The sequence below is a fragment of the Astyanax mexicanus genome, chromosome 17 (genome assembly GCF_023375975.1).
Source record: "Astyanax mexicanus isolate ESR-SI-001 chromosome 17, AstMex3_surface, whole genome shotgun sequence".
Lineage (NCBI taxonomy): Eukaryota > Metazoa > Chordata > Actinopteri > Characiformes > Acestrorhamphidae > Astyanax > Astyanax mexicanus.
The window spans coordinates 38,601,574-38,628,563 of NC_064424.1; the positions used below are offsets into that span (position 1 = coordinate 38,601,574).

Below are 26,990 nucleotides of genomic sequence, written 5' to 3' on the forward strand. Positions count from 1 at the left end.
ACACAGTCTGCAATAATGTATTCATTTTATCACTGTAAATTATGTACGGAAAAATAATTATGGCGAATCTGTGCCATTTCTGTCCCCAGAAAATGACATGTATAAATGTGCACAAAAACTGTAAAATACATTTTATTATAAAGCATACTGTATTCTACATGACCTAATTGCAAAAGTAAGATATGTAATTAAAATTTAATTACCTGTACCCACTTTCTAACTATAAACTTTAGCATGAAATATAATTATTAAAATCCTTCAGAGATTTTCTTGCATATTTTTTGCATTGTGTGACTGCAAATCTCATGCTTTTAAAATATTAAATTCCTGAAAGATTATTGATCTACTGTTTGAATTATGATGTATCTGGCTTGATACGTCATAAAGAAGAAAAGGAGATCCAGTCCAAAAATTGTACTTTCTAGACAGTCGAGTCTAATTATACAGGCATTCGCCTGGCCTTAGTCCAGTGGTGTGTGAGGAGGCCCCTCACAACCCCCCGAATCCTGATATCTAAGCAGTTATTCATCCTATACGTCAGCCGAGAACTCTGTTACCCCAACCTTATCAGACTATAGATTACATGTACAGAAACTCATGGTTCGGCTGGAAAAAAACACAGTATCTCTGGACACCTGTGGAATCAATCATGCTTTCTTGCAAGAAAACCCGACACAATATACGTACATTCAAAGTCACAACGTGAATCTTTATGAATCATGCTAAATGCTTGAATAACATACTGATTAAGGTAAATGCTGATTTAGTAACACACAGATTAACCCTTTAATCAATGAACAATGAACATAGTAAGGCAAAACTCCTCCATATTCTTACAATTCCTGTTACTGTAACACATTACCCCATCTGAAACATCTGGAAAATTCTAAAAGTGTAAGTGTACTTCTCCATGGCGGTGGTCTCAGGATGTGACAGAGAGTAAGTTTTGCACTTGGGAAGAGGGGCACCCTGTCTCATCAATAGCACAATCATAAGGTCTGTGGGGAGGTAAATGACTAGTCTTTCTTTTATTAAAGTTCTTTTCTAGCATACATGTGTGTTGAGCTGGACAGGCTGGTAATCAGAACTCCAGTGACGCCCAGCACTGTTGGGCAGGAGAGGGTGGAGTTGGAGGGCTCACATTCACAGGATTTTTTTTACAGTCAAAACTAAAACTAAAATCAAGCAAACAACAGATCAGTGCGAGGCAGGGGTGAAGTGAGGGAGGAATCAGGGGTAACTGTTATATCCTATTGTTATATTTGCACATGCGTGTACATACTGTTAGAGATGTTGTGTTTCGTATGTGTTGTACTGCACTATTCTTAAAATAAAAACCATTAATCATAAAAAACAGCTCCAACACCCCCAGATTTTGGCTGATCTGTCCTGTTTTAAGCAGGCAACCCTGTAGTTTATGTTGTTTACTTTGAAACTTGCATCAAGAGCTCTGTTAACACCCACCATCTTTTGCAGTATCTTGGTTCTCACAGCATCAATGAAGGTCAGCTGATCAATGACATACAGAACATTATCTCCTGTTGGAGCTCATTGCTGACCTGCCACAATGTACCAAGCTGGCTTAAATCCATCTCCATACAGATACCTAACACGGTTTGAGGCATTTCTTGCCAACATTGACTCTATTAAAGCCCAGGAGAGGGTCAGAAGAGGCTCCAATGAGAAAGTCATAATTGGTGGCCCACACACCCGCAAACCTTGTGACTTTAAATGCTTTCTTAGCAATGAAGTAAATAAGAAGCAGCTATGTGATCTGCTTCTCAAGGTCTGGGGGAGCAATGAGGCAGCATCTGGGCTAGAGAAGTGAGGGCAGTGGTATGGGTTGATATGAGATCCTATTGCCTAACTTCAACAAATGTCCAAGTAAGTTGAAAAAGGCTCAGACCATAGTTATCGGTGCTTAACTGTAGCTGTCATCACATATCCAACACTATAAAAACATTTGAATGGAGCGCTAGAATTGCTAGAAGTCATACACTGAGTAGTGTGTTTAATATACAGGTATGTGTTAAAAATTGTACATTTTGTTAAGGGTTCAGGCTTCAGAGATTTACACCCTGCAGTCAAACCAGGAGGAGACAGACACCCGTGTTGTTCTGTACCTCCACCAAGCTGTAAAGTGGGGGTACAAGTCCAGTGTGATGAGGACCCTGAACACCGACATATTACTGAACCACCTTTACCATGTCAGCAGTGTCAACCTTACCATGATTCTTGACCACGAATCTGGTTTGCATAGTAAGCTAGTGAATGTCTCTGAGCTAGCTGAACCTCTGGGATCTAAATACTGCAGCACTCTTCTGGGATACTATGCTGCACCAGTGCTCTCAAAGGCAAAGTAGCTCCCTTAAAGAAGCTGCAGCAAAACATACGATTCCAGATGGCTTTAAGCCAGCTTGGTACATTGTGGCAGGTCAGCAATGAGCTCCAACATGAGATAATGTTCTGTATGTCATTGGTCAGCTGACCTTCATTGATGCTGTGAAAACCAAGATGCTGCAAAAGATGGTGGCTGTTAACAGAGCTCTGGATGCAAGTTTTTAAGTAGACAGCATAACTACAGGGTTGCCTGCAAAAAAAGGACAGATCAGCCAAAATCTGAAAGGCCAAACCCTTATGATCAGGCTGTGGGTTGGGAGAAGACAATGGAAGAAGGGGTGTTGGAGCCGGTCTGGTCAGTTTGCCCCATCTTCCCTCCTTCTCTTGTTGACATTTTTGCAAGAGCAGAAGAGACGGAATTGATTGGAGAGTGGACAGATGATCAGGAGGAAGGGACAGAGATTGAAAAGATAGACTTTGATGATCTCTTCAATGGTGATAATGAGGATTCAAATTATTAGTACCACACTATACTAATACTTTAATTTTAATGTTTATCATCAATTAGTTCTGCAGATAATTACATTTTTCATCCTGGTACCTGTCAGGATCTAAAACATACAGGTGACCTTAACATTTTCTGCAATTTTTTACCTTTTTGTCTCAGAATTGAGTCAAAATGTGTCAAAAACTTAAAAATAGCCATTCTGATGAATTCCTTTGCCCAGAATTGTATGGAAAAGTGTGCTCATTTGTCTGTATAGGTTTTTTTGAAGGAGCTATGACATTTTCTTCATCCTTTTTTCAGGTTCGAAAAAGAAAATTTTTGTCCTTTTACCTGTCATTATCTTAAAATAGACACCTCAAAGATTAAGAAAAATCTCAAGATGGTTTTATTTAATGCACAGGAATTTAGTATAATGTGAAAACATACAGGCAAACGTTTGGGCACAACTGATGGACACAGTAATATTTCAGGATTGAAATGAGGTTTATTGTACAGAAAATGTGCAATTTGCATTAAACAAAAATTTGACCGGTGCAAAAGTATGGGCACCCTTATCATTTTATTGATTTGAATACTACTTTTTACTGACTTACTGAAGCACAAAATTGGTTTGGTAACCTCATTGAGCTTTGAACTTCATAGCCAGGTGTATCCAATCATGAGAAAAGGTATTTAAGGTGGCCAATTGCAAGTTGTTCTCCTATTTGAATCTCCTCTGAAGAGTGGCATCATGGGCTCATCAAAACAACTCTCAAATGATCTAAAAACAAAGATTGTTCAACATACCACATCCACAGACCTGCGATACCACATCCACAGACCTGCGACAGCGACACATCTCTGCTGAACGACCTGAATGGGTTCTTCGCAAGATTCGAGCCACTCAACAACACACCGCCCAGAAATCCATCCTTCCTCCTGGTGACCAGGTGCTGACGCTATCCCCAGACAGTGTGAGGAGAGCATTCAGCAGGATCAATGCTCGAAAATCTCCTGGGCCTGACAACATTCCTGGTCGTGTGCTGAGAGACTGTGCCTGGGAACTCGCAGAGGTTTATACTGACATCTATAACACCTCTCTGAGTCAGGCGGTGGTTCCCACATGCTTCAAAGCCACCACCATCATCCCTGTCCCAAAGACGGCATCGCCATCCTGTTTCAATGACTATCCAATGACTATTTCAATGACTGCCCCCAGTTGCACTCACCCCCTTCGAACGACTAGTCATGCATCACATCAAGTCTTCGCTCCCCCCCCTCCCTGGACCCCTACCAGTTTGCATATCGGTCAAATCGCTCGACCGATGATGCCATCTCCACTGTTCTCCACTCAGCCCTCACACACCTAGACAAGAAAGACACCTACGTCAGAATGCTGTTTGTTGACTTCAGCTCAGCATTCAACACAATCGTCCCCCAACATCTCATACACAAACTGGACAGTCTGGGGCTGAGCACTTCACTGTGCAACTGGCTGTTAGACTTCCTGACTGGAAGACTACAGGCAGTGCGGGTTGGCAGCAGCACATCCAGCATCACCACACTGAACACAGCTGACCAGCTGACCAGATGTTTCACCGTGTGGTACGGGGCCTGCACAGCATCCTGCCGCAGGACCCTCCAGCGCATCGTGAGAGCAGCTGAGAAGATTGTTGGCACCTCTCTCCCCTCCCTTCAGGACTTGTACAGCTCCCGCCTCACACGGAAAGCCCTCCGTCTGGCAGGAGATCCCTCCCACCCACTACACAGCTTCTTCAGCCTGCTGCCATCAGGGAGGAGACTGCGGAGTTTCGGGGCAAGGACCAGCAGACTGCGAGACAGCCCCATCCATCAGGCTGTGAGGATGCTGAACTCTCTTCCTGCTCTACCCCCCATCCCAATCCTGCCCCCAGCACACACTCACTCAGCATCCTGACCCCCCACTAATACAGTACTGAAACTCTGCACTACAATGCACAAAGTACTGGTCCCTTCCAACGGACTTGCACTACACAATACCTGCACTACTGCCAGGGGCGTAGCAGCAAATTCTGGGCCCTGTACACTCTCAATGTCAGTGGGCCCCTGTCCATGCCAGTACACAATGAACGTGGATTTTCATGGGCCCCTCTTTTTACTCGGGCCCTGGGTAGTCAGGTCCACTTTTCCCCCCACTACCACGCCCATGACTACTGCTATACTTGCACTGTCAATACGCACTTTAATTCCACTTAATTAAACTGTGAACTTTAAGGACTTACGCACCCATTCACTTTACCAGCCTTAAGCTATATACCATATACCGTATTTGCACCACTGTTATTTACTATTTATACTGTCATTCCATCTCAATCACCATCAGTATTGCACTATTGTCTTACGTATGTTTATTGTGTCTTGTTGTATTGTACATATAGTGTCTCCCACTCTTTTATATTATATATCTATTTCTTTTTTTTTACTTATATTTATATATCTATTTCTCCCCACACTACTGCACCTTGTTTTTGTCTCATGTATGTCTATTTGTGTCCCTGCTGTATTGTACACATAGTGTCTCCCATTCTCCTTTATTAAATCTATTATCTGTACTTGCTGTAAAATTGGGAAGGAGAGTAACGTAATTTCAATTCTCTGTATGTCCTGTACATATGCAGTATTGACAATAAAACTACTTGACTTGACTTGACTTGTTGTTCAGGGGAAGGATACAAAAAGTTGTCTCAGAGATTTAACCAGTCAGTTTGCACTGTGAGGAGCATAGTAAGGAAATGGAAGACCACAGGGACAGTTCTTGTTAAGCCCAGAAGTGGCAGGCCAAGAAAAAAATGCCTCCCATTTCTGGGCTTAACAAGAACTGTCCCTGTGATCTTCCATTAATAAAAAATAATAGTACATAACTCACATCAACATAGACACAAATGTAGACAATTTTAACATTTTTATTTCAGGTTTCATTCGAGATTATTCCAGTGGATTGAACTGCAATCATCTACATCATGTTTATACAAAATATCAATCATATCTCCTCAAATTCATACAAGCCTGTGTATATTTTTGTAAATATGTTGCATAGTTATTTTTGTACTTCCCACAGTGGGTCAGAGTGTTTCTCTGTGTTACTAAACTAGTCTGAACATTTCTCACTCATAAACATGCTGTTTCTGTATACAGAACCGACGCTGTCCTAGTGAAAATACCAGCAGATCCTCAAACCAGCACATCTCAGCACACTCAAAATCACTGTGATCACATTATTTAAAGCTACAGACCTGTACTTGCATGGTTTTACATATTGCACTGCAGCCACACGATTAGATGCATGAATGGGTAGTGTTTATACATTAGAGCTCAGTGAGTGTATGTCCACGTGTTAATAAACCACAGAATCAAACAACACTTATCTCACAGTCTAACTTACTTCAAAATTTACAGCAGAAAAAATCAGTACGTTGCATTTCTTATAAAAGATGAAATTCTTAGTACGAATAGATCAAAGTAGTAAATGCTGGATATACAGTATGTCGATATAAGTTTAGAACATATATAAAATAACCATAAAATGTGTATATGTACATATATTATAAATATTACTGTATGATGAAATGATTTATGTGAGACGTATATGGTCTCATATGGTTTTAGACCACAATAATTTATTCTCCTGACAGACAGTTCTGGTGGAAACAGGAGAGTTGAGGTGCACATTGAATTCTGCCGTGGTTTTATGTTTTTTGGATACAATCCGGGTTAGCACCCGAACATCCCTTTCAGACAGCTTCCTCTTACAAAGTCCACAGTTAATCCTGTTGGATGTGGTTGGTCCTTCTTGGTGGTATGCTGACATTACCCTGGATACCGTGGCTTTTGATTCATCACAAAGACTTGCTGTCTTGGTCACAGATGCTCCAGCAAGACGTGCACCAACAACTTGTCCTCTTTTAAACTCTGGTATGTCACACATAATGTTGTGTGCATTGCAATATTTTGAGCAAAACTGTGCTCTTACCCTGCTAATTGAACCTTCACACTCTGCTCTTACTGGTGCAATGTGCAAATAATGAAGATTGGCCACCAGGCAGCTCCAATTTAGCCATGAAACCTCCCACACTAAAATGACAGGTGTTTCAGTATATGTCAAATGCCACATATACAGTAGCATTCAGTTCTCATTCAATCAAAACCTTTTTTTCAATGTTTTTCTTTTTTTCCTACATGAATAAATGAATACTGAAGTCACTGAAGTAACTTTTGCTCTTCCGTTCCTGGGGTGGTCCTGCTAATAGCCAGTTTTATCATAGCGTTTTTAAGGTCTTTGCAACCTGCAGAGTTTGAATTGTATTTGCGGATTGACTGACCTTCATTTTTTAAAGTATTTTTTCTTTACTTACAGTACAGGCCAAAAGTTTGGACACACCTTCTCTTTTTCAGTGTGTTTTCTTTATTTTCATGACTATTTAAATTGTAGATTCTCACTGAAGGCATCGAAACTATGAATGAACACATGTGGAGTTATGCACTTAACAAAAAAAGTGAAACAAACTAAAAACAAGATATATAATAATAATAAGAAGGTATGTCCAAACTTTTGGCCTGTACTTAGTTGAGTAGTTCTTGCCATAATATGGATTAGAACATCACTCAAATAGGGTTATTCACTGTATACCAACTCTACCTCTTCATAACTTTACAACTGATGCTCTCAAACACATTAAGAGGCAAAACAACTCAAGTAATTAACTCTTGAAGAGTTCAGCACAGCTGTTAACTGAAAGCCATTCCAGGTGAGTCTACCTCATAAAGCTGACTGATCATCAATAAATATTACATTTCATTTGTAAATCAAGGGAGCAGAGTCTGGAGGAAGAGTGGAGAGACACACAGTCCAAACTGCTCGAAGTCTAGTGTGAAGTTTCTACAATCAGTGATGGTTTGGAGAGACATGTCATCTGCTGGTGTTGATCCACTGTGTTCTATTATCAAGACTAAAGTCAGTGCAGGTTTTTCCCACAAAATCTTACACCACTTCATGCTTCTCTCTGCTGACAACTTTTATGGAGATGCGGATTTCATTTTCCAGCAGGACTCTAATTTTCTGAGACACTGATTTTTGGGTTTTCATTGGCTGTAAAGCCAAAAAAGAAATAATAATTTCTGTGTAATACATCTATATAATGTTTCACATTTTGGACTGCATTACTAAAATAAAGTAACTTTTTAAAGATATTCTAATTTTCTGAGATGGCCCTGTATATATTTCATTTTCTAGCAGGGGGATAATGAGTAGTATATGTATGAAGGCACATGTTTTTTCTCCTGTTGCCATTCTGAGTTTTACAAAGCGAAAGTACCAAATATGTTCAGTTTTGCAGTTTTGTTACCTGCAATACTCAGATACTACAGCAACTTTGTAGTTCACAGTTCTTTAATATTCCTGGTGATGCTTCTGGGGTTCTTACAGCTCCTGTTTCTTTAAGACAACATGTTTCCTGTCTTCCTCCATTAGAACGTCTCCTTTTTGGCACCTGAAACGTAACCAAAATATAATATAAGAGAACAATTGAATTTTTTTTTACTTTTTATCTGAAATGCAAAAAATCAGCATGGTCTTGTGAATCCATACCATTTGCACCTCTGCATCTGTTCACACGTCTCTGGCAGCACTTTACCAAACGTCTCGGGTAGAAACATGTTGGCGATGGATGAGCCGATAGTGAGGCTTCCCATGAGAATATATGGGAGATACTTACTGTAGGTACCTGCATTAGAAGAGAAAGCACAATGTACAGTGAATTAAGCTTTTGAAATAACAAAAAGATGTAAAATAAGCAATACCTAAAAACGAAAGAAAATACATAAAGATATATAAAAATAATGATAAAATGAATATTGATTTTTTTAAAAGAACAACAAAACAAAAGGAGAAAGGATTCAGGGCAGCAAACATTTGATGTAATTGTTGTTGAAATGAAACTCATCATGCCTTCCTCATTAACAACAGTTTACTTGGGAAACAACAGTTTACTTGCCTTCATGCTGGGAAGCAAGGCCTCATATTTTCAATAAATTACCACTGTATAAAGTTTCTCCTAAATTTTACAGTAAATTACTGCAAAAAAAGGTGCCAATAACACACGGCAGTTGTATACATAGGGCATCCCGAGATGGATTGTGTTTTTCAATTTTACTCATCATTACACAGTTAGTTACTGTATGTTTTAATGTAAAAATACAATAAGTGGTCACAATGTACCTAAGAATATGATGTAAGGTGCAGTGATGCTTCCGATACGGGCAGCAGAGGAACACATTCCCATTCCAAGGTTTCTGAGAACAGTAGGGTAAATCTCTGCTGTGTAAATGTAGACCACTGTAAATGACATGGTGAAGCCAAACTTGCCCGCCATCTCTAATGCCACCGCCAGGGTATGGAGACCTGCAGTAAAACATACAGTGATTTTACCCACAGCATTCGTCCTGAAATCACCTGCCCACATGGAGGACTTTTGCAAAGAAGATAAAAAAAACACACAGAATAAGAGAAAAATATGTAGAAATGAACATTAAGAAAACATAAGTAAAGTATAATAAGTGATCAAATCAAGTAATAAATAAAAGTACACAAACAGTTTACCCACTATAACTGGAGCTTAAATAAATCACTCTTAAATAAATCACTCTTTTTAATAGACATTTACTGATGCCCTTGCAGAAAACAGCTGTAACTCCAGCGTTCTGAAAGCATCGGCTTAATTCCATTCATGTTTTTTCCTTTTAATTTAGCAGGTCTTGCCACTGGATGGTGGTGGTGGTGGTTTGGGGGGGTAAATAAAAGCTAAGATAAATAAATAAAACTGTAATAAACACATGCTGGATGTTAATCTACACAAATTTCTCTCCTGAAAAAGTTTTTTTTTATGAGTAAAGTGCTTCAGTTTATTTACTGTAAGCTTTGATTTTCAGATTTCCACTAAGGCTGGGTACATTGTTAGCGGTTAATGCTAATGCTGCTCAGGGTTAGCAGCAGCAGGCTACAGTAAACTGTTAAATGTTGCTTTAATCTTACGCTCAGGGATCAGCTGGATCAGGAGCAGGAATCCTCCTCCTATACTGAGGAATCCTGAGAGCAGGGGTCTCCGTGGGCAGCTCTTCAGAAGCAGCGTGGCGATGATATACGCAGGAACTTCAGCAACAGCTGATAAAAAGCAGTTCAGGAATGGATCACCTATTAGATTGGACGTGTTCAAAGACAGTCCAAAATAACCAATATTGATGGCCATCCTGTGAAGATACAAACCACAAAAACCATGTAACATTCATAACACTGCATACTGTGAATATCTTTATTTAAATAAAACTGTGATCTTACAGAAGAAGGAAACAACCTTGTCATAGTCAGATATTTGTAACAGCGTACTACCAGAATAAAACATTCTTTTGCTGTTTTTGTCCAATAAAAAAGCCCAAGCTTAACTAACACAGAAACATTGGCACACATGCTGCTGTAGTACTCAGCATCATTTAAATATTATATTATATTATATTATAAAAGTGGTTCTAACTGCAAAGACATTCACAACAGAGCTCTTACTGAAACAAATGCTGATTTTAATGGAGTTATAATTAAAGAAAACTCCAAAAAGTTTACTCCCAGGTTAGTTCTGCACATTCCTTCATCATAAGCTTCTAACCACAGCTCTAATCCCCATAGTTCTAACTACTAAGTTGGAACTACAGTTTTGGGAAACACCAGTGTGGTGTAACGCTGGTTTGTACTGTGTAAGTTACTAACATGGTTACCTTCATAGTTCCAACTATGCTTTTGGGAAATGCACTTACCATAATAGTAAACACATGAAGGTAGTGAAGCGTATGTTGCTGGTCTTTACGACGTCAATCAAACTGTACTTTCTGGCAGGTGCTGGAATTTTGTTACCCTAAGAGTCAGAGGGGAAAATGTCAGCACTTCAGCAAAATGGATGAGACTGTTCCTCGGGTTAAGGCAGATATTAGTAAGAGTAATAAATTTAACCTCTAATGGTCTGAAGATGATGTCAGGAGCAGAGACTTTGTTTTTCTTTGCAGCATCTTTGATAATGGCTTCAGCTTCTTTTACTCTGCCCTGAGAGATCAACCATCGGGGCGACTCTGGAATAAACCTTTAAAATACCAAGAGTATAGACTTAATTCTATGTTAGCACATCTCTCCAGGTTACATGGTTACAAGGGAGGGCATGCATGACTTCTCATGGTTCCTTAAGGAAAAGTGTTGTAAAAGGGGACTGTAGACTGTAGTGGCTGCTCAATAGGGGGCGCTGGAGTGCTGCCTCATAAAGTGATCCAGAGAAGAAAGGTTTTAGAATGTCAGTAATTAATTATAAATATATTGCACATTAATTATATAAATACAGTGGCTTGCAAATTTATTCATACCCTTTGAACTTTTCACATTTTGTCTCCTTACAACCACAAACTTAAACATATTTTATTGAGATTTTAAGTGACAGACCAATATAAAATAGCACATAATTGTGAAGTGCCACTTACCACCATAATGGGATATATACTACTGTTAGCACTGACAGCACCCGGAGCAGAGTTCTCCAGTCTCTGATTACAAAGGCAATCCATGGTAACACCATGTACCCAACGCAGTAGTGCAGAAAGGCCCCCAGGGTGGTGAACAGAACCCGCAGGGATGTGCTCAGAACCTCAGTACCTGTGGAAATAATCACAGATAAGTGTTACTTTTACATATTTCTATTTAAAAGTCACACCAGTTACTCCCTAAGATGATGCTTCTTCCAGAATTCTAGATGGATATTTGTCCATTTTGCTCAGCAGAACTAGGTTCAATAAAAAGTGTTGGTGTAATAACTGATGAATTATGGGAGAAAATACTTAAGAGTTCCTACTCCCTCCATTTGTGCACGTCATGGCCTTTCTTAGTTTAAACGTATTCACAGGGCTTATTGGACCAAAAAAGATTATCCAAAATTCATGAGAACGTAAATCCTAATTGTGAACGATGTGGCCAATCTCCTGCTAATCATGCGCACATGTTTTGGAGTTGCCCGGCTCTCACAGATTTTTGGACTGAAATATTTAGTACGCTATCAGCTGTAATTGATACATTGATTAATCCAGAGCCTAATATTGCATTATTTGGGGTCCCACCATCCATTCTACAGTTGACTAAATCAAACAAAGATCTGATTGCCTTCACCACTTTGTTGGCAAGAAGATTGATCTTGCTTTCTGTACCCCCCTCTCATGCTCTCTGGATTGAAACAGTCTTAAAGTGCGTACGATTAGAAAAAAATTATCACACACTTAAAGGGTCTACAAGAAATTTTTGGGCAATCTGGGACCCCCTTTTCTCTTATGTAAAACAGCTGAATTTACCTGCAATTCCAGATTGAGAACTGTTCTTATTATTTTTATAAAAATATGATAATTATAAAATAATGTTGGAGACTGAATGCATGATTGGATGATAAAGCTAATGGATGCAGAAGATATTTGGCACTTGCTTGTTAAGGACATGTTTTTTAGCTGACCCACTCCCCTTTTTTTCCTTTCTTCTTTCTTTTCATTTTTAACCCTTGTTTTAGATGTTTTAGCCTTTGTGATACTTCGTACTTTGGCCTATTGTTATTAATATTCGTTTCTCACTGATTCTTAAAGTATGGTGGTGCATTTGTACTATGCAAGTTATGAACATATCTATGTTGTAAATGCCAAGTACTTTAAAAAACTCAATAAACAAAGCTTTAAAAAAAAAGTGTTGGTTACTGAGCATGGAAACTAATGAAACTAATAAAAGATGTTCCTTAGTAAATAAAAAATTGGAACACAATGCATCTTGGGATGTCCAATAAATACAGCTGCCATGTGTATATTTAACTGTATCATTCGGGTGAACAAAAATGGAGGTTAGAGTAATCATTTCAATAATTTACTGTTGTAAGAAAATTTAAATAATTGTGTTTTACTCAATTATAGACTGTAAACAAAGTAATCTACTCAGTAAATTTGAAGCAAGAATGTGCTCTCACTTGATTAATGCATATTTTAAGTAAATTTAACCTAAATTAAACAAGCTAAGACATACAAAAACTGTACAAATGTTACTACAAAAACAATTTGTAGTATATTAAAATAATGATAAACATATTTTCTATTGGCCCCTCACATCATTTGTTTGCATTATGGGTGTGGCCCTACACCCCTAACTCACCATCAATGTTGGGTATTCAGATATATCAAAAAGTATGGAAGCCTAAAAGGCAAAACTCTGTTGAGATATGGTGAACAGTCTGTAAATGGCGCTGTGAAGGCGTTTCTCCCATTATGGACTGAAAGCTGCTGAGAAGCATGATACAGTTTACGAGATATTCAATTCTACTTCCCATTCCATTCTATTTCTCTCAATTACTATTATTTACAGTTCAATATACACATCTTATCCCTTAATTTTTACTACTATTTACAGAACAATTAAATATGTAAAATCTATAAAGTCCAGAAATGTCATCTGTCTTATTATCTCTTCTCTCACATACAGCCGCCCCTGATGGCTTTGATTTCTGTTACTATTACTATTTGATGTTTATTACTGTTACTGCACTTACAATAATGGAAAAACAATATATTTTATATATTTCTGGAATATTCTTAGTAAAGGGTAAACTGTCTTTAGAAATGATCATTTATCATTTATTTTATTAATTCCTTTTTTAAATTAAACATTAAGAATAAATATATTATTACTGTGTCTTCCTAAAATATATCTGGTAATTTCACAAACTTTAGTTGTTTATTGTAAGAAGGAAAATGCTTGATAGAACATACTAATGAGTAAATAAAGGGTTTGCAGTAATTTTATAAGTGGTAATAAAGCAGTTTAGACAGTTGGTACAAGGACATATACTGTAACAGACAGGTTATACTTACATTTTCTGTCTTTCATCCTCGTTTATGTATTTTAAATTATTATCATATTGAGAAATATCACTACCAAATGACAATAATGACTAAATGTGTTATTTTAAGTTGATTCAGTGTGACTGACTTCTATTATTCTAGTGTTTTCCTTTAGTTATCTGTCCATAATGCTGGCTCCACTGTCAGTTCTATGGGGGTGCGTGCTATGGAGTGTTTGACTAAGTTTCACCTCTTACACTTTTATTCGCTTTGGTTATATTTTATATAATGCATGATTGCCTGGCCACAGTGTTGTAGGCCATAAAAGCAAGTTACTATTTTCTTTATTGTACAGTATGACTTTATGCTACCTAAGAATTAAAAATCAGTAGCGCTGCAGTTTTTTTGATGATAGCATTTTACTTTTGATTTACATTAAAATTCTTTACAGTAGCTATTACTTTACAGTAATTCATAAGTTATTTAAGATCCCAAAAATTTCAGAGAGTAATTACAGTGTTATGAAGTTCTCACGCATGCCAAAACTTACTCTAAAAAGCTGTAATACTGTACTTGATTTTAAATAAATTACTGAATTACTGAAATTACAGAAATGTGCAGTAATTTTTCAGATTTCATTGTTAACCCAAATAAACTAAACCAACTCAGTCAAGGTTTATTTAAACTCTACCTATTTATTTAAGTTCTTTGGTTGGAGACAACAAGACGACAGCATCACTCTGTTAGCTAATCGTAGAACAAACCAAAACAAACTATAGAATCTACTTAATACATTTAAATCTGCACTCACTTTGTTTGGGTAGAGTTTACCCCATGTTTTCAGCTAATCTTTCCTATGTTAAACAGCTCAGACACAAAAATAAGGTCTAAAAATAAGTTTACCTAACATTTCTTAGTACAAAACCCTAAATGTTTTCCAATTAGCATCTGGGATCAGTTTTATGCATAATGGACCTGTCCCCCAACTTACTATCAGTTTGTAGTCTCGCCCACCAGCACTACCTTCCTTTGAATATTCAGTTCTATCTTATATAATGTTGTTTACATGGCTGCAGTGTTGTAGAATATAAAAGTAAGTTACCATTCACTTTTGCACTGTAAAGTGCGACAAAGTGCTGGCAATGCAGTAACACTGTGCTGGATTAAATTTCCTGTGCAATTAGAAAAATAGACTGACAGATTGGATGCAGAGACATGTTTTTCAGTATTAATAACTAAAAACATACATACATTATATTGATTGAATAATCTTCTTCTAATTAATTTTTAACCCTTTTCAGAGATAGCAATTGTTGGTTTAACTCCCTTAACAATTTAGGCAGTTAAACAGACACTACTGAGTTAAAAAGGAACTCTGGCACATTGTTAAATGTTTAACTATTTTGAGTTGATTTAACTCCAAGGGTGTGGATCTACATAAACCCTGGAAAGAAGCTAAAATGACAATTTCATCTAATAGAATATGTACGTTTTTAAGAAGCATGCTTACCAAGAACAAATGCTGTGATGTAAAGGGATATCTGGAAAGCCCCCACAAAGAAATACAGGATGCAGAAAACCAGCCAGGACTGGGAGAATGACTGTGCAAAGATGATGACAGACTCTAACGCTAGAGAGGCGAAAAGAACCTTTTTTCTTCCAAACCTTTAATCAAAAGAATGCATTAGTTATGCAATAGATTTAAGTACATTACACACAAGCACATCTAATGTAAAGTATTTTCCGCACCGGATCATAAGGCACAATAAACGTCTATTTTCTGGTTTATTTTCATACATAAGGCGCACCGGATTATCACGAGCATTGTGCAACACTAGTGAGGAACAGAGGTGTCGCCATGTTGTGCTAGGTGGTGAAACCTTTAAAGCTAAGCTAAGTTAAGTAAACAAAACTGTAATTGTTAAAACAAAACATTTTCCTTTTAAGTCAAATGAGCACTGGATGTTAATTTACACAGATTTCTCTCTTGAAAACTGTTTATTTGGGAGAGAAAAAATAAAGCTGTAGTGAAAATCTGGAAATCTAAGCTTACTGTAAAGTTCATTTACAGTAAGCTTAGATTTCCAGATTTTCACTACAGCTAGCCGCGGATAGCGGCTAATGCAGCCCATCTGAACTAGACTGAGGAACCCTGAGTGTTCCGGTAAACCAGGGCACTATCAGCTAGTGGTTCGTCCCACATAGCTTGTTTTAACATGGTAAACACGCAGACTACAGTCCAAAATACTCACCTCTGAAATGGTGAAAGTGCTAGTGCTAGTGCTAGTGCTTAGTGCGGCTAGCGGGTAAGACTAATACTGCTTCAGTCTTGGTACTGAAGAACTAAACTGAAACTTCTGTATAATGCTGTACTTTAGCGGAGTGGCTTTACTGCTCCTTACAACCCAACTGGTAGAATTCATATATAAGGTGCCACGGACTGACGATTTTTGGGGAAAAAAATGAGGAATTTAAGTGTGTCCTATTGTGCGAAAAATATGGTAGTTTAAAAACGTAATACTTCATATAAATTTAGTTTTTTTTTTTATATGATAGCTATACAAATGGTAAAGAGAAAGTGTAGTCTTCTTTTCAATATTTCCAACATACAGCATTTATTTTTACGTCAAATAAATCACTACTATAGATGTAATTTCTTTAGTGATTTTTTATATGCAATTGTGTTAAAAAGGTAAACACTACAGGAACTCTGTGTGTGGTACCTGTCAGAGAGCTGTCCTGAGACCAGCGATCCCAACAAGTAGCCCATGTATATCGTTGAGGAGGCGAAAGGAACTCTCCACTCTCTTTCACATACCAGATCCCACTGCAGACAAACAAAGAGCTTACAGTCACTTTCAATTTAACCTGCGCTGTGTACTACAAAAACCCTAATCAGAATTATACCAATTTTGAACCATTGGCTTATTTCAAACACAAAAATGTGATATGTGCCAGCTTTTTTTAAATAGATGATTTTCAAATGTGGGAAATAGTTTTATCCATCTGTTATCAAACCCCAGAACCTACTAATCCAAGCAGCACAGCACCATGCATCTATTATCAAACTTCAGAATCTACTAATCTAACCAGCACAGTGCAATCAACCTGTTATCAAACCCCAAAACCAACTAATCTAACAGCACAGTGCCATCCATCTGTTATCAAACCCCATAACCTACTAATCTAACTAGCACAGAACCATCCATCTGAAATCAAACCCCAGAAACTACTAATCTATCCAGCACAGCACCATCCATCTGTTATCAAACCCCAGAACCTACTAATCTAACCAGCACAGCACCATCCATCTGTTATCAAACCCCCGAACCTACTAATCTAACAGCACAGCACCATCCATCTGTTATCAAACCCCAGAATCTACTAATCTAACCAGCACAGCACCATCCATCTGTTATTAAACCCCAGAACCTACTAATCTAACCAGAACAGCACCATCCATCTGTTATCAAACCCCAGAATCTACTAATCTAACCAGCACAGCACCATCCATCTGTTATCAAACCCCAGAACCTACTAATCTAACCAGCACAGCACCATCCATCTGTTATTAAACCCCAGAACCTACTAATCTAACCAGAACAGCACCATCCATCTGTTATCAAACCCCAGAATCTACTAATCTAACCAGCACAGCACCATCCATCTGTTATCAAACCCCAGAACCTACTAATCTAACCAGAACAGCACCATCCATCTGTTATCAAACCCCAGAACCTACTAATCTAACAGCACAGCACCATCCATGTTATCAAACCCCAGAATCTACTAATCTAATCAGCACAGCACCATCCATCTGTTATCAAACCCCAGAACCTACTAATCTAACCAGCACAGTGCAATCAACCTGTTATCAAACCCCAAAACCAACTAATCTAACAGCACAGTGCCATCCATCTGTTATCAAACCCCATAACCTACTAATCTAACTAGCACAGAACCATCCATCTGAAATCAAACCCCAGAAACTACTAATCTATCCAGCACAGCACCATCCATCTGTTATCAAACCCCAGAACCTACTAATCTAACCAGCACAGCACCATCCATCTGTTATCAAACCCCCGAACCTACTAATCTAACAGCACAGCACCATCCATCTGTTATCAAACCCCAGAATCTACTAATCTAACCAGCACAGCACCATCCATCTGTTATTAAACCCCAGAACCTACTAATCTAACCAGCACAGCACCATCCATCTGTTATCAAACCCCCGAACCTACTAATCTAACAGCACAGCACCATCCATCTGTTATCAAACCCCAGAATCTACTAATCTAACCAGCACAGCACCATCCATCTGTTATCAAACCCCCGAACCTACTAATCTAACAGCACAGCACCATCCATCTGTTATCAAACCCCAGAATCTACTAATCTAACCAGCACAGCACCATCCATCTGTTATCAAACCCCAGAACCTACTAATCTAACCAGCACAGCACCATACATCTGTTATCAAACCCCAGAACCTACTAATCTAACCAGCACAGCACCATCCATCTGTTATTAAACCCCAGAACCTACTAATCTAACCAGAACAGCACCATCCATCTGTTATCAAACCCCAGAACCTACTAATCTAACAGCACAGCACCATCCATGTTATCAAACCCCAGAATCTACTAATCTAATCAGCACAGCACCATCCATCTGTTATCAAACCCCAGAACCTACTAATCTAACCAGCACAGTGCAATCAACCTGTTATCAAACCCCAAAACCAACTAATCTAACAGCACAGTGCCATCCATCTGTTATCAAACCCCATAACCTACTAATCTAACTAGCACAGAACCATCCATCTGAAATCAAACCCCAGAAACTACTAATCTATCCAGCACAGCACCATCCATCTGTTATCAAACCCCAGAACCTACTAATCTAACCAGCACAGCACCATCCATCTGTTATCAAACCCCCGAACCTACTAATCTAACAGCACAGCACCATCCATCTGTTATCAAACCCCAGAATCTACTAATCTAACCAGCACAGCACCATCCATCTGTTATTAAACCCCAGAACCTACTAATCTAACCAGCACAGCACCATCCATCTGTTATCAAACCCCCGAACCTACTAATCTAACAGCACAGCACCATCCATCTGTTATCAAACCCCAGAATCTACTAATCTAACCAGCACAGCACCATCCATCTGTTATCAAACCCCCGAACCTACTAATCTAACAGCACAGCACCATCCATCTGTTATCAAACCCCAGAATCTACTAATCTAACCAGCACAGCACCATCCATCTGTTATCAAACCCCAGAACCTACTAATCTAACCAGCACAGCACCATACATCTGTTATCAAACCCCAGAACCTACTAATCTAACCAGAACAGCACCATCCATCTGTTATCAAACCCCAGAATCTACTAATCTAACCAGCACAGCACCATCCATCTGTTATCAAACCCCAGAACCTACTAATCTAACCAGAACAGCACCATCCATCTGTTATCAAACCCCAGAACCTACTAATCTAACAGCACAGCACCATCCATGTTATCAAACCCCAGAATCTACTAATCTAACCAGCACAGCACCATCCATCTGTTATCAAACCCCAGAACCTACTAATCTAACAGCACAGCACCATCCATCTGTTATTAAACCCCAGAACCTACTAATCTAACCAGCACAGTGCAATCAACCTGTTATCAAACCCCATTGCCTACTAATCTAACTAGCACAGAACCATCACTCTGAAATCAAACCCCAGAACCTACTAATCTAACAGCACAGCACCGTCCATCTGTTATCAAACCCCAGAACCTACTAATCTAACAGCACAGCACCATCCATCTGTTATCAAACCCCAGAACCTACTAATCTAACAGCACAGCACCATCCATGTTATCAAACCCCAGAATCTACTAATCTAACCAGCACAGCACCATCCATCTGTTATCAAACCCCAGAACCTACTAATCTAACAGCACAGCACCATCCATCTGTTATTAAACCCCAGAACCTACTAATCTAACCAGCACAGCACCATACATCTGTTATCAAACCCCAGAACCTACTAATCTAACAGCACAGCACCATCCATCTGTTATCAAACCCCAGAATCTACTAATCTAACCAGCACAGTTTTATTATTACATAGCAACACATTTGTGAATGAGTGTATTTACTCTTTAAGATGTATTTGAGTAGTCTAGGATCTCCAGATAAAAACTCTGGTATGTGTGAGCATCTTCTATAATAGTTTTGTAATGTTTAGGTGAAAAAAGCTATGTCAAACTATAAAAAATGTTAAGTGTTGTTAAAGATATACAGTATTTACAGTATCTGTTACTGTTATTTATCGTGATGTTTATTACAGGGAGCTGCTGTCAGTTTACTGTGTACAACGATCAGAAATACACTATAGACTTCAGTAGCTTGGCAGTGCCAGTGTGTGATGATCTTATGTTCAAGATGTGCAATTTACATAGATTTATACAGTGTATTAATACATATTTTAAAATGCTCAATCCTTTATGGAAAAACAAATCCTTTATGCTTTCTTTATGGAAAAAATATCTAATCAAATTTTTAGAAACAGATTGATGCTCATTAAAAAGAAATTGGATGATATAAGTTATTTGGGGCATCGGAGCATGTTCTCACCTCTGAGACAATGGTAGAGTGGTAGACTTCTGTACTGTACTTCCATCCTTCCACACACCTTTCCCTGGCAATGTCTGTGAAGTTCACGCTGCTAGAGTTGTAGCCTTCAGCAGCAAAGTGTTGTATCGCACCTAGACTGTATCTCCAGCACTTGCTCTGCTCTAGCTTACCATTTATCTCTTCAGTGGGAATGCTGGCCTTAATCCATTCCTCACTCAGATTCCCATCCAGGACCTGGCAGTGGTGCGAAGGGGAGGCGCCAGCAAACACAATGTAAAAGCTGTGGAAGCCGGTGGAGATGTAGATGGCATTCAAAAGCAGAAATATTATAAGGAAAAAGGGACCTTTTTGGCCCAGGAAGGCCGTGTCCTCTTCGTAATCTCCCATTGTAGTGAAGTGGAGTCTGAGGGTGTTCAGAGACTGTTTGGCCTCCTTTAGTGAGTATAGTGAGAAAGCTCCACCTTTAGGCCTGTAGATCTTCAGACTCGCTCGGACCTCCTTGACTTGTGGATTGAAAACCGTGGGGTTCCCCACAGGATCTGCCCCCAGTGTTGTTTATTTTTCTCCTTTGTCGGGATATCAGACCTACATTCTTTAGATGCAAAAATAAGGTTAAAAATTAAAAAGCCTCTGGAATATTGGTCACACTACAAACACACATTTGCCTGGCATATACACAAGTTCCTGAAAATCTGCACTTCAACAAAGCAGCTCCTGAAGGCAGAACTCTTTGTGATGCAAAGACTCAAAAGAATTACGCGTGCTTGCAATGTGAATGGCTTTAGTGGCACTAAACCCTAAAGCACACACTCAGCGGCAGGCGGGGCTTACCACTACACTGGGGAGCAGAGATTAGCTGCATTTTTAGCAAATAGTTTACACATTTCCAACCTTTAACCACACTGCAGCTAATATCCAGTGAAACTGTTAGATATATTTGTCAAATTCTCAAATTTAGCAGTGTTGTATAAACATAATCTAGCTACCCAGATGACAGAGAAAGTTATTAGAACATTTAGCAACATTTTAAACAGGTTCAGGAAAGCTCAGACTATAAAGTTACAGAACTAATGTTACAGAGATGGTATTAAAACGTGTGACATAATAATGGTTTATATTTTTTTGTTATTCTCACATAATTTTCCCAGTTACATGAACACTAACATTATGGAAATGTTAAGGAGTAGTATTCCCCAAAACTAAAATTAAACTAAAACTAAAATTAAAGTTTAAAAACATTACATAAAGAGAAAACTTGACAGATTAAACATTTTAAGAACAATATTTTTGTCAATAATAACATTCAAAATTGTTCTACTATCCAAAAATTGGTAGCTGAAATGCTGTTAATCAACAAGGGCATTACACCTTTATGGCTGCATTAACTGCTGTGGTACAGAATCAAAACCAGAAGCTTACGAGGTTATTCATGAGCTAATAATAACAATAAATAGAGTACAGAGTTACATTTGTTTTTTTAATAATGTTTCTGTGTAACTTACCTCTTTCACTTGGGCTTGTATTTGGTCTGCTGTTCTGTTTGAACATGTGGTACATGACTTATATAACAGCTCAGCAGTGATTGATTACATGATTAACTACTTTCCTGAAGTAGTTCATTCATAATGGCCTAGTTCAGAGAAGACATTGTCTCTGTGATGCAATGACAAGATTAACCCCTGGCATACAACTGACTGGAATAACATTAAAAGGCTAATCATTTTACACCAAGCCTCAAAAATACCTTCGGATATCTGCTGCATCTTCCTTCATATTATATAAAAGAAAAAAAGTTAAAAAAAAAAATGATTGGACATTAATGCCTGCCTCCTTCTAACCTTTGAAATTTGGTTTCAATTGTGTCCAGACTCACCATTCATCACAGTATACACAGTAAATTGCACAGTGTTAAAATAACACTATAAACATGTTTTAGTAATTGTAACAACCATAAGTGTTAAACTTGCACTTAGAGGCTCCATCTTCAAAATTTCCGGGCGCTGAACGAGAGAGCTGGGCACTAATCTCTCGCTGAACGAGAGAGCCGGGCACTAATCTCGGGCAGCAAGCGCCGGAAGGCCGGTCGCTCCAGGCGCTGAACGAGAGAGCCGGGCACTAATCTCGGGCAGCAAGCGCCGGAAGGCCGGTCGCTCCATGCGCTGAACGAGAGAGTTGGGCACTAATCTCGGGCAGCAAGCGCCGGAGGGTCGGTCGCTCCAGGCGCTGAATGAGAGAGCCGGTCACTCCGAGCACTAAACCCGGGCTAACAGCGCCGGAGAGCGGGCTGTTTGGATTGTAGCATAGCTAGTTAGCTAACTGTCCTGCCAGTGACGTGCAGACGCTATAGCCCAATGTGCTTGGGCAACTGCCCTTTTGCCGTCCTTGGCTGATATTGCCCTTCCGAGGGAGGGGAAAAAATAATATATAATAATATAGCCTGCTGAATTTGGCAACCCGAATAAGTTTCATGGCTGGGGAGGGGTGGGCGGAGCAGACTACTCTCTGTGGTGTTTTGAAATTGGACTGCTGTAGCCATTTCACACACTCACTCTCAGGTACCAAAGATGATAAAAAAAAAACTAAAATCAGCTAAAACAGTGGCAGGCTGTCTGAAGGTGGTTAGAAACTAGGAGTTTAAAATGATTTAGTGACACCAGTGAGCTGAGTTTTAGAGTTTCCTGTAGTGAATTCCAGCTCGCTGGTGCGCTGGTGACTAAAAGCAGATTTTCCCAGTTCAGTTAAAACTCTTGGTACCTGAAGGGTGATCCAGTCACTGGAGCGAGTCTGGTAGGTTGTGTTATTTTTCATAAGCGTTTGTGAGATGTACAGTGGCATTTGGCCATAAAATGCTTTAAAAACAAAATAAATCAATGTGTTTATTTGTGTTTATGTGTAATGCACAGCAAGAGAAGACCATACAACTTTTTCAGAGAGTGAACAGTGATGTGTACTATACGGGTCGCCAGCAATGAATCTTAGCGTCACATGATACACAGAGTCTAGTGGTTTGAGTGTAGTTGCTGATGCATGTCTGTTAATCACATCACCATAATCTAGCATACACAAAAACGTTGTTTCCACAACCTTTTTTCTTGTGTGCATTGGGAAGCATGATTTATTTCTATATAGGAAGCTGAGGTTTTGCCTGAGGCAAAATTAATTCCAAGTTAACCAAGACATTTTGCAGGAAAACTTAAGACCATGGATGGATGCAACAGGACAATTACCCAAAATATAGAAGTAAATCAACAACTGAACGGCTTCAACAGAACAAAATACGCCTTCTGGAATTTAGATGCATGACATGACCTTAAGAGAGCGATTCACACCAGATATCCCAAGATTATTGCTGAACTGAAACAGTTTAGTGAAGAGGAATGCTCCAAAATTCCTATTGACTCTAGTTCAGGTCTGGTCTGCAACTACAGGAAACATTTGGTTTGGTTGAGGTTTTTGCTGCCAAAGGAGGATCAACCAGTTATTAAATCCAAAGGTTCACATACTTTTTCCCTCCTCACTGTGATCGTTAACTTGTTGTGTTTAATGAACCATAAAGATCAGAACACATTTAATGAACAAATTATGTAGAAATCCAAGTAATCCCAAAGGGTTCACATACTTTTTCTTGCAACTGTATATTACATTCCAGCATATGTGGAAGCACATTGTAACTGATTTTTTGTAAGATGGACCACGCCTAACTCCTCCTCCTTAGCTCTCCACTGTACACTGTACAATTGCTGTACATTTACTACGGATAAACTGTCATACTGTATTTTATAATAATTGTAAAATCCGGTAAATAATTATATCTGACATGTAAATTAACAGCAATGCAGTTAGTGAAACATTAACATTAAAAGCTGTAATTTTTCAGTATAATAAAGTATTTACTGTTGAGCTATAGAAATGACTACCATCATCCCTTTTCAATTGTACTGATGATTGCATGCTATTCTTTCTGTTTTAAAATCACTTAAAATTAAACTTTTTTTTCTAAAATTGACTAAACTCTTTTATTGTTAAAAAAATATTTGAATAAAAAACACAATTGATTAACATTTACACAAAATAGTTAGTAACTGAATGGAGAATTGTGAATAAAACAGTATTTAGCAGTAAAACACACTTCAGTAAAGCCATTAAACTTTACTAAATACTGTGCACCTTATGTTCTAAAAAGAAATACGTAAAATTTACCACATACAAAAGCTTTAGATATCTATAGACTGTAAAACACATGAAGGAGAAGTGTTCACGAGCGAGGGAAGGATGAAGCGTGAGAACTTTATCACTAATTCTTAAACATTGTTCTCAAGAATCTGCTGATATTGACTAGAATCCATGTGTCCCTCACCTTTAACAAATTTTACCTTTAACAAATTTTACTGTGGGTAGCAAGTGTTTGTGTTGGAATGCTGTGCTCTTTCCCCCCATCTTTTTTTTCCCTTTTCCCTTTTCCACCTTAACCCTTTCTCATAATCAGATTCACCTGTGTATGTAGGCCAATGAGCTTACCAAACAAATTTTGTTCTCCAATATTAGTGCTAAAGTTTTTTAAATTAATAAACGACAAGGGTAATTTTGTTAAAGAATTATTGCACACTTTCTGTTAATCCTATAAACTTCATTTCACTTTTTGAATATCACTGTGTTCATATACGATATATTTAATTAAAATTGCTGATCCAAACAACCAATGATTTTTAATGGAAAATCATGAAAATTATCAGGGGTCTCCAATTATTTTCATACCAATGTAAATCCTAGTATAGTCTTAAACTAAGTTTAAAAAGCAGTTTACTGAAAGTAACAGTTACTTTATCCTTATAAGATAGCGAGACGTTTTCCACTGTAGTGTTATCATAGCTGTGGCCATCAAACAGTGCCATATTGTGTATTTTTCCCTCTATTTTGAGTGTATTGCTTTTAGAGTTAGACGCACTGCTGAGTACCAAAGCACATTGCTGAGTACCAAAGCCCCTTTGATCCAGCGAGATACAACATCCGTGTTATGACTGTCCTGCAGTGTCCAGCCTGGTAAGTGTCCAGGAGTACACTCTATTACTAATAAATAAAAGCCCAGCTGTTTAAAGTAGATGAAAAAAATAATTAACCCTTTGGTTGCATTTTCAGTATTCTAAGTCAAATCTAACTAAATCTCATTCAATTTATTTACCACTGAAATTCAGTTTACCACTGGCAAATCAGGTTGAAAGAAATCTAGTTATAAAGTAAAAACCATCACCAATCATAAGATAATAAATAAAGCCCAACACCAGAAATTGGCAAAAGGGGGCACTGCCCCTCAAGCAACATGTCCTGCTTCATTAATATACCTAATACATAATAATTGTCACACGAACCAAGGGTAAGAATCCAAAAGCAGGTTTATTGTCCAAAAATGAACTAAATCCAGGCAAACAGTAGCAGACAGGGGAAAAACAAAAATCAAAATCCAAAAACGTTAGCAAAGATACAGTAACCAGGATAGACAGAGTACACAAACGCTTCGAAATGCTAGATAGACCAGATAAGGTGTCGCACCAGAATCCAGGTGAGACACCAATATATACACAGCAGAATGAACAATAGCAAGCAGGTTTGCAGGAGCTAAAACAGAGACAAGAGTGACCTCCTGAGGCGTGGGGGTGCCCCCCACCTGACGGTCGGCCCCGGCCGATCTCACGATTTTACGCCGAGGATGACCCCTGGGAAGGGTCAAGGATATCACCCGCAGAAAACCACGACTGTTCCTCAGGTCCATAACCCTCCCAATTGACCAGGTAGAAAAACTGGCGTCTCCAACGCTTAGAGACTAGCAAGGTACGAACGCTGTATGCCGAGGCCCCATGGATGTCAAGTGGAGGGGGAGGTTACAAAACAGACCCAGAGTCCTGAGAAAAAGGAGAAACAGGTTTAAGCAAGGACACATGAAAGGTAGGAGAAATGCGATACTGAGATGGTAGTTCTAAACGGTATGACATGGGGGTGACCTGCTTGACAATCTTAAAGGGTCCAATAAAACGTGGACTTAACTTTTTTAAAGGCAACTTGAGTTTCAAGTCCTGAGTGGATAACCAGACCCTCTGTCCTATGTGGAACTGTGGAATAGGCCCCCTCCGTCGATCGGCTCATTGTAGCCTGACATGGGCCTCCTCCCAGGTCTGCTGACTCCTGTTCTTCCACTTATCCAATGCTGGCACATTACTGGGTTCAGAATCTAGAAGAAGAACTGGGGGCTGGAACCCTAAAACACAGTAAAACAGGTCCAGTTGATAAGCTAATCAGTGAGTTTTGGGCATATTTTGCCCAGGGAAGAAAGGTGCTCCAATCATGTTGATTTCGGTGGCAGTACGAACGCAGAAAACATCCAATTTCTTGATTAAGTCTCTCAACCTGACCATTGGAGTGAGGATGGTAACCTGAAGTGAGACTCACATGTATGTTGTGCACCTTGCAAAAAGCCCTCCATACCTGTGAGGTGAACTGTGGGCCTCTATCTGACACAATATCCTCAGGCAAGCCATAAAACCTAAACACTTTCTTAAATAATGTCTCTGCCATTTCCCAGGCTGTGGGGA

General features: G+C 38.8%; 1 protein-coding gene across 1 annotated transcript; it reads right to left on the minus strand.

The window, feature by feature from the left end:
- Positions 1-5,751: 5,751 nt before the first annotated feature.
- On the minus strand, positions 5,752-21,985 carry LOC103026458 (solute carrier family 22 member 4). The gene is made up of 11 exons (XM_007233925.3): positions 21,909-21,985; positions 20,407-20,998; positions 16,477-16,580; positions 15,264-15,418; positions 11,375-11,546; positions 10,860-10,986; positions 10,667-10,764; positions 9,894-10,108; positions 9,081-9,263; positions 8,451-8,586; positions 5,752-8,352 (listed from the first exon to the last, which is right to left on the minus strand). The coding sequence occupies exons 2-11, from the start codon at positions 20,791-20,793 to the stop codon at positions 8,283-8,285; spliced, it is 1,647 nt and encodes a 548-aa protein (XP_007233987.2). The 5' UTR covers positions 20,794-20,998; positions 21,909-21,985; the 3' UTR covers positions 5,752-8,282.
- Positions 21,986-26,990: the final 5,005 nt, after the last annotated feature.

Bases quoted from the DNA above. Each gene is read 5' to 3' on its own strand.
- LOC103026458 (XM_007233925.3), bottom strand. From the start codon at position 20,793: ATGGGAGATTACGAAGAGGACACGGCCTTCCTGGGCCAAAAAGGTCCC. The intron at 11,547-15,263 runs GTAAGCATGCTT...TTATTTCCACAG, and splicing joins CATCACAGCATTTGTTCTTG to GTACTGAGGTTCTGAGCACA. The intron at 8,587-9,080 runs GTACATTGTGAC...CTTCTAATGCAG, and splicing joins ACCTTACATCATATTCTTAG to GTACCTACAGTAAGTATCTC.